Genomic DNA, 14,374 nt, shown 5'->3' on the forward strand with positions numbered 1-14,374 from the left:
CATCATTTTTTTCAGCCTTCATTTTTTCTTCATGTGAACGTGCTATAAAGTCATATGACTTTATAGTTAATTGAACACTAACTAACTCTATTAAAATCATATATCTTAATAGCACGTCCAAGTGGATATATATATATATATGTATGTATGTATGTATGTATGTATGTATGTATGTATGTATGTATGTATATAAGTGGGCTTCTAATAAGGGATCTCTAATCATATTAAAGTCATGGATAAGATAAAAAGAAAAAAAATCAGATTTCAATATGCTACAAAAATAAGATGAAGTCTGTGTTTGTTTTTTTTAATTTGTCCCTAAATTTATATATATATATATGTATGTATCAGAGCCAAGGGGAGGATAATATAAAGCAGTTTATAGTTCTGTGTTTTAAAGTCTTGTGTTTTATTTTGAAGTTTTGTTGTGTGGTGAATCTTTACTGGTAGTAAGTCCCGCCATAGGATAAGATCATCCGATTAGGGCTGTAAAACCATACATGTAGCTATTCTGACAAAACCATAGATAGACCATAGGTTTTACTCATGGACCCTATGCACTGTAGAACATCATCCTTTTCTAGCTCTTCTTCCGGGAAGACTAGTGATTCAAAGCATGTTGTGAGTTCGGAAGAATTCTTTATTGAGAACTTTGATAAAGCAATTGATTGTTGGGAACTTCCAAAAATTTCTAAAGAAAAGATTTACAAAACAAAAAAGCTTGATTTTTTAAAGAATGATTATATCATAAAAACTGAAGAACGTGATATAACTCTTTCAAATCCTTTTGAAACAATTCATTTGTTTTCTGAGCATTCTTTAAAGAAATTAAAAGAAAAGAATTTCAATTATGTTCACATAGGTCTTATTCAAGTCGGTATAAAACCCTTAACCAAAGAAGGCTTGGATACTTCCATCCTTGTTGTCCTAAGAGATGGGCGATTCATCTCTTTTGATGATTCTTTGCTAAGCAGCATCGAATCCAGTCTTTGTAAAGGTCCAATTTCATTTGATTGTTATCCAAACATAACAATTTCACTTAAAGATAAAAATATTTTGAAAAGCATGATTTTACAAATCAAAACCCATAATTATAATATGATTGAGGGATCCATCCCAGTTGCCTTAATTTTTAAAATCTCGTATAAGGCAATGATTACTGCATTCAGTACACAACATAAATTCCAGTCAAAAAGAGATGAGACTCTTCTCTTGCAGACTGATTTGTCTAGAGCCAATACTGTCATTCCAAAACCTATTCAATGGAAAGATGTCCATCTTCCAGAAGAATGGATTCTTGAAGGAGCCGCTCCACCAGCGATTCCAAAACAACTTGAGCCTAATACAGAGTTGCAAAATGTGACTCAATATTCTGATGGAAAAGTCAAATTGTCATTTAGAAGATCTGCTTCAACCAGATTTTCTGATAAAGAGTCGTGCTCAAGTATTCCTTCACTAGAAAGGAAATTTACAAAAATCCATTCTGTTATAAATCTTCATTTTCAAAATCAACCTAGGTTTTCAACTTCAGATATACCTAGCACTTTTATACGATCTGTTGACTATGCCACTAGAGTTCCTCACCCTATTTACACTAGTAGTCAACATGGACAAAGACAGGAAGAGAATGAACCTTCTCCTCCAACTTCCCCTACATTTTCTGCTGTTACAGAAAATGTTATAAATGTCATTGAAAAGGAATTTGAATTGGATAAAGCTTTTCTGCATAAAGACTTTTATTCTGATTTAAACAAAGAAAAAAGACTTTGGTTTTTCAAACACTTTTTAAATCAAAGAAAAGAAATCCAACAAACTTATTATGAATTTGTGAATCTTCATCAAGTTCATATATTGTTTTTTGATTGGTTCGAGATATATTCTTCTAATAACAACATTTCTTACCCCTTCAAAGAGTCAAACCCTATTACTATTAGGAAAAGGACCACTGAATGGAAACTCTCCGAAAGTAATAAAACTATCGATTCTGAGCATCCACCTCTCCGGAGTGTAACCGTTGACCACGGCGAACCTCCTATAGAAATCAAAGCCTCACCTTACAAAATCCCTAAGCCTAATGATACTGATAGTAATTTAAGTAGTATTATCCAACAGAACAATTTCTGTAATACTAACTTAAATACTATAGGAAAACAGTTGACTAGAATAGAAAATCAATTCCAACAGTCAACCATATCTGTTTCTCCTAGTCCAAAGCCTATTCCTTCAAAATCAGATTCTGATAAAAAGCTTAAGGAACCTATTTTCAAACCCTTTCAGGTTTCGAAAACTAGTCAAAAGCTTGTCCACGAATCAAAATCAGATTTTGCCCAAGCTATTAGAGAGCAACTAGATAGAATAGAAGCTGCTTCTTCCTCATCTAGTAAGATTCAAATTGCCCCTGATACTCCTCAATCTAGCAAGATTGGAGTACTTGATCATGACCAGGTTTCTATTGCCTCTTCTGACTTAGAAGCCTTTACCGAAGAACCTGTTTCTAAAGCCAATAAAATCCATTGGGAATTAGCACTCCCTATTGCCAAATCTCCACCTGATTTGACTATAGACAACAGGCCTAGTGCATTAAATCAAGCCCGATATAATGCATCCTCTGTCTATGAGTGGAATATAGATGGAATGTCTGAGTACAACATTCTAGGTGTATTGCAGCAAATGACCATGGCAGCCAATGTCTATAAAACCCAATCAGGAACTTCTGACAAGGCCATTGCAGAAATCCTAATTGCGGGTTTTACTGGTCAACTTAAAGGATGGTGGGATCATCTTCTCACTAAATTGCAGCAATTAGACATCTTTAATGCTATTCAAACCGATGAGAATGGTGCTCCCATTCTTGACGAATTCAATAACCCAATTCAGGATGTTGTTGCCACCCTGATATTGACCATTTCCCTTCACTTCATAGGTGACCCTTCTCACCTTAGGAACAAAAACGCCGAGTTACTACACAACTTAAGGTGTAGAAAACTTAGTGATTTCCAAGAATACAAAACCACTTTCTTTACTAGACTCTTCCTTAGGGATGATGCAAATCATGTAACTTGGAAGGAAAAATTCCTTGCAGGTTTACCTACCCTTTTGGGAGAAAATGTTAGAAACTCCATCAAAGCTCTTTATGACAATCGTATTCCTTATGACGAGCTCACTTATAGTGAACTAGTCAGTTTTGTCAATAAAGAAAGTTTAAAGATTTGTCAAGATTTGAAACTTCAGAAACGTCTAAAGCAGGAGCTTAGGAGATCTAAGCAAGAATTAGGCAGTTTCTGTAAGCAATTCAACTATGACCCCTTTAAAGCTTCTACTTCCAAAGACTGTAATGGCAAGTGTTCTTCGAAACCTTACAAGAAACATTACAAGTCTAAGAGCCATAGGAAACCATTTCATAATTTTAGGAAACTTCCTTATAAGAAACCTTCAAGGCCTTATAAGAAACATAGTTTCTCTAAAAAGAAAGAGTTTAAAGCCAAACCTAAAACCCCATTCAATTTCAAAGATGCTACATGTTTTAAATGTGGCATGAAAGGTCATACTGCAAAGTTTTGCAGAATGAACAAAAGACTCCAAGAGCTTGACCTTAATGAGGACATCCTTTCCAAAATAGCCCCCCTCCTTATAGAGTCTTCAGACTCTGAGTCTTCCATGTCGGGAGATAGTGACCCCCTCCAAGTCGATGAGTTACTTGATTCAGACACCTCTGCATCTAGCAGCAGCGATTCTGATTCAGATTCCTATTCAAAGAAAATCAATGTTTTGACTAAAGACCAAGAGATTTTTCTTGAACTTGTAAAGCATATTTCTGATCCAAATCTTCAAAAGGAATACCTTGATAAACTTTTAAAAACCATGGATTCCGACAAAGCCGGAACCTCAACTGAGATTTCTAAGGTTCCAATTATTAAAAAGAATTCTTATGATCTTACTCAAATTTTAGATAAAAAGAAAACAAAAAAGGTAGTTCCTAATATCCAAGATCTTCAAAAAGAGATAAAAGAAATCAAATGTGAAATCAGAGATTTAAAAGAAAAACAAAAAAGTGATTCTGATACTATGCAACTTCTTTTACAAAAACAATTGCAGGATAATTCAGATAATGAATCTAATTCTGATGATGGTGATGAAATTAAAGTAGAAAACATTGAGTCTATACCCAATGATTTTCTATTTGTTTTAAAACAAATCACCACAAGAAAGTATTTGATTAAAGTCACTCTCATCTTTTCTGATGATTTTGCTATGGACGCCATTGCCCTTTTTGATACTGGCGCCGATTTAAATTGCATCAGAGAAGAGATCGTCCCCAAAAGATTTCATGAAAAAATAAAAGAAAGACTTTCTGCTGCTAACAATTCAAAATTGAATGTTAGTTCCAAAGTTGAAGCCTCGATTTATAATAATAAAATTGAATTTAAAACCTCTTTTGTTCTTACAAATGATATACACCATGCTATCATTCTAGGAACCCCTTTTATAAATCTTATAACCCCATATGCTGTCAATTATGATGGTATATATTTCAAAGCAAAATCCAAAGACCTTGTTTTCTCGTTTATTGAAAAGCCAAAAACTAGGAATCTCAACATTGTTAAAGCTTGTTCTGTTTACCAAAACAAAATCAATGCCATCCTTAAATCCAAACAAGATGATTTGTTTTGTTTACAAAAGGATTTAAATTTTCAAAGAACTGAAAGTCAACTACAAAGTGATTTTATACAAAGAAAAGTCTCCGATTTCAAAAGTCTTATTGAAAAAGAAATATGTGCCGATTTACCATCTGCTTTTTGGAATAGGAAACAACATTTGGTAGATTTGCCGTATGAAAACTCTTTTAATGAAAAGCAAATACCCACTAAAGCCCGTCCAATCCAAATGAATATGGATTTGGAACAACATTGCAAAAATGAAATTAAAGATTTAGAGTCAAAAGGACTCATTGTTAAGTCAAGGTCCCCATGGTCTTGTGCCGCTTTTTATGTTAATAAAAATTCTGAGATTGAAAGAGGCGTACCTAGACTTGTGATAAACTACAAACCTTTGAATAAAGCTTTAAAATGGATTAGGTGCCCAATACCTAATAAAAAAGATTTGCTCCAAAAACTTTGTTCAGCTTTCATTTTTTCCAAATTTGATATGAAGTCTGGTTTTTGGCAGATACAAATTCACCCCAAAGATCGATACAAAACAGCTTTTATTGTTCCCTTTGGACAATACGAATGGACAGTAATGCCTTTTGGTTTGAAAAATGCACCCTCAGAATTTCAAAGAATCATGAACGATATTTATAATCCCTATTCTGAGTTTTGCATTGTTTACATTGATGATGTGTTGATTTTTTCTCAAAGTATTGATCAACATTTCAAACATTTAAAGACTTTTTATCTTGTACTAAAAAGGCTGGGTTAGCCCTTTCTAGTTCAAAAATTTCTTTATTTCAAACAAAAGTCTGGTTCCTAGGTCATTATATTTCCAAAGGAACTATCACTCCAATAGAAAGATCACTTTTGTTTGCAGATAAATTCCCAGACAAGATTTTGGACAAAACCCAATTACAAAGATTCCTTGGAAGTTTAAATTATGTTCTTGATTTTTGCCCTAATATCAATAGGATGTCTAAACCTTTGCATGATAGGTTGAAAAAGAATCCTGTTGCTTGGTCAGAAGAGCATACTAAAGTTGTTAGATTAATAAAGCAGTCTGTAAAAAGTATCCCATGTTTATTTCTTGCAAATCCTGCATTATTTAAAATTGTTGAAACTGATGCATCTGACATAGGTTATGGAGGTATATTGAAACAAAGGGAAAATGATAAAGAACAGATAGTACAATATGTTTCTGCACATTGGAATGATTGCCAGAAAAATTATTCTACTATCAAAAAAGAAATTCTTTCCATTGTTTTATGCATATCTAAATTCCAAAGTGATTTACTAAATCAAAAATTTTTACTTAGGATTGATTGCAAAGCTGCAAAACATGTTTTAGAAAAGGATGTTCATAACATTGCATCAAAACAGATTTTTGCACGATGGCAAGCTATTTTAAGTGTTTTTGATTTTGATATCGAATTTATTAAAGGTGATAAAAATTATGTTCCTGATTTTCTAACCAGAGAATTTCTTCAAAACAGATAATGCCGCCAAAGAAGAATAAAGGTAAAGCAGTTCTCAAAGACACTGGTTCCCAAGAACCTTCCAAAGAATCCCTTTCAACCCCTTCCAAAGAAAAATTACTTTCTTCAGCCATACCCATCAAATCCTGGATTGAACTGGTTGAAGAACATGGTTCCCAATACAAATCTATTTCTTCTGATGACCAAGTAAAGCAATGGATGAGTTCCATTACAAAATCTCCTGAGCTCATGCTCGCCCTTCAAAACCTTTCTCAAAGCCAAATTTCTCCTAAAGAAGAAATTGAAATTACAAAACCCTCTTCCCAAAATGTTGTTGTCTCTGCTGAAAGCTCATCTTCCCAAATTGTGCTTTCTCAGCCAACACCTTCAAAGAAAACCTCCGATTGGTTTGATAAAACCCATTTTCAAAACATTCTTTCTCTAGAAGATGGATTTTACCATTCTGATCCTTTTCAAAGCATTTCAAAGTTTTTCCCCAAAGGCTGGTTTTTCAAACCATGGGATTTGACAAAACCCCAGTCTTACTATCAAAGCATTTTAGAAATAACTGAATCAGTTAAATTCAAACATTTCTTTCTTGACAAAACCCATTCTGAACCGGCTTATTCCACGGCCACAATCCTAAAAGTATTGAGCCCAAACCAATGGGGTGACCTACTCCACAATTTTAAAACCTTCCCTTTAAATTTTGAGACCCGTTTACCTCATTGTCGGACTTTTTCCTATTGGGATTACCAACAAGCATGGTATAACACCTTTTTTATCCAAAACCCCAAAAAATCTCATTCATGGTTATTTTTCTTCAATACGAAGATAACCGTTCAAAGTCTCCCAAATTGGTTTCATCACTGGTGGAATCTTTTTGGCCAAATTCCACAAATCCTATCGCCAAACGCTACAAATTGCCTAAACCTTTTCAAAGCCCATTACTTACCTTCTGACTCAGAAAAAAGATTTTCCCCCTTTCTTTGCTTTTGTGCAAATTTCTTCCTACCATGGGTCTGTTCGTGGAACCTCCGCTTCCACACCCAAGATTCCCAAGTCATCCTTCAAAGAACCTTTAAAGTCAAATGGTGGTCAAAATTTGATGAACAGTCCAAACTGACTGTTAATATGATCAAAGATTGGCTTTCCTCTAAAAATCTTCTTCAACCAACCTTAACCACCTCTAAAGCCCAACAAACCTTCCTAACCCAAAAATCCAAAGCCCAGTCTCTTTTGGCAGGCGCCAAGACTGAAGATGAATATTTTAAAGCCATGGAACAGCTCCTCGCCTCAAGATCAAAATCCTCAGTTGCAGACTCCTCTGAAGATGAAGATGATGATGAAGACGAAGAGCCATTCATTTCCCTTGGAGATGAAAACGAAGATGATTGTTTCGGCATTTTCTCTCCAGTAAAGCATTGTAAATGATTATTTGAATATTTACTTAAAAAAAAAAAAGAGAAAAGAAAAGTAATTTCTATTCTAGTATTTCTTCGGGTGGTCCTCTGGACACAAGTGAGAGCGCACATGTCTCTTCACCCGTATCGTATTTCAATTTTTGTACAAAGCATTTACTATTCAAAGTTACGATCCAATTGTTACTGTGCACTTAAAGTCCCGCTACAGTGAACAGTGCAGAGTTCCAGATGTTACTGTGCACTTAAAGTCCCGCTACAGTGAACAGTTTAAAGATTTTTGTATATAAACCGAGAGGAAGACTTAGACTCCTCAGGTTTTTCATTTCTCATTTTCAGAGCCTCTCTCTCTACTTCTCTTCCTTCTCTCTAAAACTCTCTCTCTCTCTGGGAATAGGAATCTGGAATCCGAAGACAAAAAGGAATTTCTCCTGTCTTCAGATTAATTTCCCATAATTTCCCTTTCTTCTCTACAAAGAAAAGCAATCAATGTAAGCATTCCATTTTTAGTTTCATTAAAGCACTTGCAATTTAATTTAAAGCCATTTCAATTCCATGTACTTTAAATTTCTGCAATTTAATTTTATGCACATTTAAATTCCAGCAATTTATTTTTAAAGCACTTTTCTTTTCAAATCATGCTTGCATACTGGTCTTTATCAGATCTGCCATAAAATTTCTACGTTCCTCTGAGGCAAAGAGACCGGATCTCGATCCTCAGTTGTAAATCTTCTCTTCTCCCTCCATTCCTTCAGAGCACCATTTCCGGGATCCGGATCTGGTACTGTGTATGTACCCAAACCTCTAAAAGAACCTAATCTAAATCTGATAATAGCCCAATAAAAAGAATCAACCACGTTTAAAGCAACTTAACTTTATTTGGTAAAATAAAACTGATTTGGTATATCGGCTGGAAACCCGAACGTGCGGACTATTGATCTGTTCTAAGTCAGATATGGGTCCAAAGGCTTCACTTTGTGTAGCATCGATCTGGTTTAACAACGCCACGTACCAATTAGTTATTAAAAATTTGACCAACCGCGTTCAAATTTGTTTGATCACTGTATGATCCAAAGAACTCCATAACCAAACTCGGTAAAGCTTATTTAAAATAAACCAACCACGATCCAATTATTTTATCAAAAGTAAGCAATAAAGAGTTTTTACGAAAACACATCCATCCTTCGATCCAATATATATATATATATGTATACATACATACATATATATATATATATATATATATATGTATGTATGTATGTATGTATGTATGTATGTATGTATATAAGTGGGCTTCTAATAAGGGATCTCTAATCATATTAAAGTCATGGATAAGATAAAAAGAAAAAAAATCAGATTTCAATATGCTACAAAAATAAGATGAAGTCTGTGTTTGTTTTTTTTAATTTGTCCCTAAATTTAATATAATCAAAATTCCTACTTAGAATATTTCTAACACACACACACATATATGTATATATACGCATATAAATATATGTGTGTGTAAAAAAAGAGGAAAATTCTTCTCTAATAAATATCTTCATTTTATTAAAATGAAGATGTCTTGACTAAAAAATTACATATATGCGCTTTGACTAATTGTCAAATACTATGTTAAGAATCCGAAATATGGGCCTTACAACACAAACTCAACACGGGCGAAGCACAAGGAAGCCGCGTGAGAAATAGTCTACCCCATGTCCCATACGGCAGCCATATGAGAAATAATCTGGTCTGTATCCTATATGGCCAGAGCCGAAGCCACGTCAACACTCGGCTAACCAGTGGATTTTAGACACATCATGGATCAATATCCTGCAACAGACTTGTAATATCAGAGTCTCTTGTTGTTAAGGGATTTTCTCGAGTAAATTCTATTTTAAGCATAATAATTTTTACGTCATTAAATATTGGCTTACCACTTTTGTAAAGAATCCCGCGTTGAAAACGCAGCACAGCCCTCTTCACTTTCATTGCCTGTATATATGTGTTGTATATGATTATTTTGTGTGTGAATAAAAATGTACTTCTTATAAGCCTAATTAGAGGATTGTCACTTTCTCCTCTACAGTAATTAATATATATTATTTACCCTTATATTATTTTTATAATAGCCAAAAACTTCCCTGACAACATAAGTTTATAATATTATTATTATTTTTAACTACTCTTTTATTTATATTTATTATAAATTAAATAAATCACATGAATAGAAATTAAATAAAAAATTAAACATTAAAAATAAGAAATATTTGTTTTGATATGAGCAAAAAAATTAATAATAAATTTTTTTCTTGTACTTATTTATTTTGTGAAAATTTTCTTATAATAAATATATAAGAAAATTATTATAAAATGATAAAAAAATTATTATAAGAAAATTTGAATGACAAATAAAAATTTAAATAAGATAAATAATAAAATATTTTGCCTATACTTTTTACATTTAATTTTAAAATATTACACCATGTTTATTATGAGAAAATGTTCACAAAATAAATAATTACAAGAAAAAAAATTTATCATTAATTTTTTTGCTCATATCAAAACATATATTTCTTATTTTTAATACTTAATTTTTTTATTTAGTTCTATTCATGCAATTTGTTTAATTTATAATAAATGTAAATAAAAGAATAGTTGAAAATAAGGGTAATATTGTAAACTTATACTGTCAGAGAGATTTTTGGCCATTATAAAAACAGTAAGGGGATAAATGGTATATGTTGATTACTATAGGGGGGAAAGTGGCAATCTCCCAGCCCAATTATAAGGTACTCAAAAGTATTTTGTTTAGTTCAAAAGTTTTATTTAAAACATTTTATTAGTTTTATGCTATATTAGCTAAGGGGCGGTGACATTTCCACTCTATAATTTTTGTAAACCCCCTCACTCCTTATAAGAATTAAAGTAAGTTCATATTATTATTTTTAAATATAAATAAATAAGAAGTTTGGAGACTTAATCAAATAAAATTAACTATCTAAACTATTAGATACAAAAACTAATGTTTCTGGAGATATTTTAGTCATTTCTTATTATTAAGATAAAAAATCAAAGAGAACCTATCTTAAAGTAAGGCTAAAGACACCTATGTAAAACAAAAACAAACAAAAAAAAGAATAATTTATTTGATTAATTGTTATTTTTTTATTAATTTGTATATTTTATAAAATAATGTGAACTTATTATAGCTATTTTCTGCAAGTGGGATGGATTTATCCATGCCCTTAGTTAAAATAAGGTTTTGTTTGGTATTAGGATGCTATAACTTTTAAATTAAAATTGATGTGAAAAAAAATTTATAAATATGAAAAAAATTAATAATATACATTAAATATGACTTTTAAATAATAAATTAACAAAAATAATAAAAATATTATAATTTTTTCATCAAATTAATTTAACTTCTAAATTAGAGCAATTAATATTTATCATATTTTAGTACTGTAATTTAAAGGGCTACATGTATCCGACCTCACGGGTCCTAAAATCAATTTTAAAAAATAAAAATAATAAGTAAAAAGTTGATTTTGGGAAATTAATAAAAATAATAATTATTAAAAAACGAAGATACGATTTTCCTCCTTTTGGCGACCTGGGAAATTGTAATGAATAAAAACTGAAATTCTTTTAATTTGGATATGCTTTTTTGAGATTCTTAGCGGTTCCAGAAAGACTATAAGAGAGAGATGATATTGCACAGTGGCTCTGGCTTAATGGTTGTGGCCTGCAGGCCTAGCAGGGCTTTTCTTGTAAGGCCGAATTGCCTCTCTTCGAGTACAAACACAGAGCAGCTACGTTCCCAGCTTGACCAACTTCACACCGAAGCCGAGACCACTCGAGCCAAAGGTAACCCAGTTCAAAATTTTATGTTTTTGTCTCAATTTTAGACAAAAGTTTATTACTTGGATTATATATATTCAATGCTAACGCTTAATAATGAATTGGGTACATGATTTTTTTTTGTGGTCAAAAGTTGTTGGGTTTTTAAGTTCTTCGTTATTGAAGGATCATGTTTGTCATTGATACTCAAAAGACTTTTGTTTGATGTGATGGTTGAATGTATTGAATTCGTTGTTGAAATATCTGAGAAATATATTTGTATGCAACGTGCATTGGTTGTTTGTTCAGCAAGCAGTGCAAGACTGAGACTTTTGCGGCTTTCGGAGGCAGCGGAGAAGCTTAAGCGACAGGCAGCTATCAATGTCCATAGAGGGAAGGAAAGTGATGCTAGGGAATTGCTATCTCAGAAGAAGCAGGTTATGCAAGCAATGGAGAAGTCAAAGAACCGGATTGAATTGCTTGATGAACTTTGCACAAAGCTCAACGAGGTAAGAGAAGAGCTTTTTCAGATACTTTTTCCAACTAATGCTTGTGTTCTGACTGAAGATTTGGGATCAATGCTGACGAAACTTTTGCTAGTAATCAGATCCATTGCAGCTGTAATTTTACGAACTTTCTAGATCAATATTGATCTTCAAATGACTTCTTTTAGGACTAATCTTGAATGGCTCGAAGATACTTGTTGGTGCCTTATTCGATATGGATCCCACTTGATCTATTTTGATTGGTGTTATTGAAGCTTAAGTATAAAAGATGGTCCAACAATTTATATGTTATTGAAAAAAACATGTCTTATAAGTTGATATTGCTGTAAACCCTGTATGGCAATATGAATGGATACCGATAGGCACTGGGTATCTGTAGCAAAAAGAAGATAAATGTTGCAGATGCGACAAAATTGGTTGATATCCTCAAACAGCCACACTAAATTGAGAAAAGATGGGAATTTACTGTGTTTCTGGAAGTCCTTTTTAATATGTTGGAAATTTCAAATTTATCCTAAAATACATGATCTTTCCCTTTAAATTTTAATCTTGATCATGGTGCTCATGTTTAGTAACCTATTAGAGTATTAATATTCAGCATGACAATGGAACAAAAAAATCCAGCTTTTAAGAAGCTAAATGGTGTTAATTGATGATTTTTTTTTTGTGATTTTTTTTCATTTTAATGTTAGGCTTATAGTATATCTACAGCTGTTATATCCAACATAATTATCTAGTTCTGCTCTCCCATCCTAAAACAACAAGTATCCAACTATTCATTTTATTTCAGTTGATTTTTGGTTGATCTTGTTCAAGGACATGAGATTCTATTTTATCATACTATCAGAAGTTTGTTTTGATTTCAGGCAATATCTGTAAAAGAAACTCAACTGATAGGAAATGTTGCTTTGGATCTTGAAGTTGACTTGGAAGATCCTTCTGGGCTAGTTCGGATTGTATCTCCAAAGAAGAGAGTTCAAGAGGAGAAAGATGAGGATAAAGACTTTGACCCTAATGCCCCAAAACCTGGTGACAATGGCAGTCAAGTTTTGCAATTTTCAGAAGCAAGTCCACTTGTTGGCGAGGAAATGGACTGTCAGGGATCTGTAGGTTTGTACATTGATACCGAAGATAACAAAACTAACAGTTGGAGGGAAATATCCTCTTTTTCTGGCTTCTTGGAAAATCTAGATCAACAGCTTAACGATATTGAATCAGAACTTGTCACCATATTAAATGTCTCATCCCTAATACTCGATAACAAGGAGAAGCCAAAAAATGTAAAGGTGCAGCAAGCAATGGAACTTCTTGAGAGTGTTCGCAGCATTAGAGGCAGGTAAGTGCCCTTTTTTTCAATACTGTGGAACAATAAGAACATTGCTTAGAGATGTTATACTGTTTATAATTGATTCATTGTTGCATTCACATGCAGAATCGTGGATTTCATGCAGTCCACAGTGGACAGCAGTTAAAGTTTGTTTGTACGGATATGGTTCTTCAACTCCTGGTAAGGTCTAGGTTTTTCCATAAACCAATATATATGCTTGTTTAATCTCAGTGAAAAGCCGATAATTCTTTGAGCAAGAATCATGAGAACAAAATAAGGTTACCACACACCCTTGCCCCACACTATGCACAAACACAAATTCCCTCAGGTTGGTTTGAGGAGGTCGATCCCTTAACCAAGAGGCCAATAGTGAACTTTTTGTTTGACTGATTTAAAAAATAAGGGTATGTATTGAGAAAAATGAAGAATGAATTTGTGAAGCATCCTTGAATGAAAGCAAGCCAAATGTTCTAACTTCTAATGCTGCAAAAACAATGTTATGATGAGTGGAAACATCTACTAAGTAAATTAAATGATTTGGAAATTCTGTAGCTCATCTTTCATGAGGTACATGATTAGAAGTCAAATTTTGCAATAAGATAATAAGCAGTGAGGATCTTCTTGGATTTCAGGCTTGTGATCAAAGGTGAAATTCAATATTTCTTTATTTATTTTCAGTTCTCCAAATATTTCTTTTCAATTAACTTAGGTTGTGCTGGCAAAATTTATATTTCTCTTTGTTTTCCAAATTGTTTATTTGAATTCTTTTTCAATTATCATTTCTTTTTACGGTTTCTTGAACTTGACATCTATCCTGATTTCAATTTTATGGTTGCCAGAGAATTCTGAGGGCATTGTTGATGCAAAAGCTCTGGCATGAAGCTGCTTGGGCTCAACCTAAGTTGTTAGCAGCTGAAATTGAAGAGAAAGACCTGTAAACAAGATTGATGTAATCTTATCTTGCAGCTGAAAGCCTGAAACGAAGAAATTTGTTGGTGAATTTAGCCTTCAGAAATGCTTCTGGAGCATTTGAGATGCATGGTACTTTTTATCTGAAAGTCCCCAGTATAATGCAAGTTGCTCTTCTATTTCTTGTGTTCTTTCCTGTAAGAAGTTTCAACTTACCAATCTTTACCTATCTTGTGAATGGAAAAAGCATGTCCCGATGAGA

The 14,374-nt window shown here is 32.9% G+C and overlaps 1 protein-coding gene across 3 annotated transcripts; it reads left to right on the plus strand.

Annotated features, from left to right (window-relative positions):
- The first annotated feature begins 11,119 nt into the window (after positions 1-11,119).
- On the plus strand, positions 11,120-14,289 carry LOC18045438. Of its 3 annotated transcripts, none has more exons than XM_006437104.2 (5): positions 11,120-11,397; positions 11,680-11,879; positions 12,743-13,212; positions 13,309-13,383; positions 14,043-14,289. In XM_006437104.2, exons 1-4 carry the CDS (start codon positions 11,238-11,240, stop codon positions 13,346-13,348), a joined length of 870 nt encoding a protein of 289 aa, XP_006437167.1. In that variant the 5' UTR covers positions 11,120-11,237; the 3' UTR covers positions 13,349-13,383; positions 14,043-14,289. The 3 variants fall into 3 exon arrangements, with proteins under 3 accessions (XP_006437167.1, XP_006437168.1, XP_024041142.1); XM_006437105.2 differs by having other exon boundaries at positions 12,743-13,208; XM_024185374.1 differs by lacking the exon at positions 14,043-14,289 and having other exon boundaries at positions 13,309-13,881.
- Positions 14,290-14,374: the final 85 nt, after the last annotated feature.

Source organism: Citrus clementina, unplaced genomic scaffold (genome assembly GCF_000493195.1).
Source record: "Citrus clementina cultivar Clemenules unplaced genomic scaffold, Citrus_clementina_v1.0 scaffold_4, whole genome shotgun sequence".
Lineage (NCBI taxonomy): Eukaryota > Viridiplantae > Streptophyta > Magnoliopsida > Sapindales > Rutaceae > Citrus > Citrus x clementina.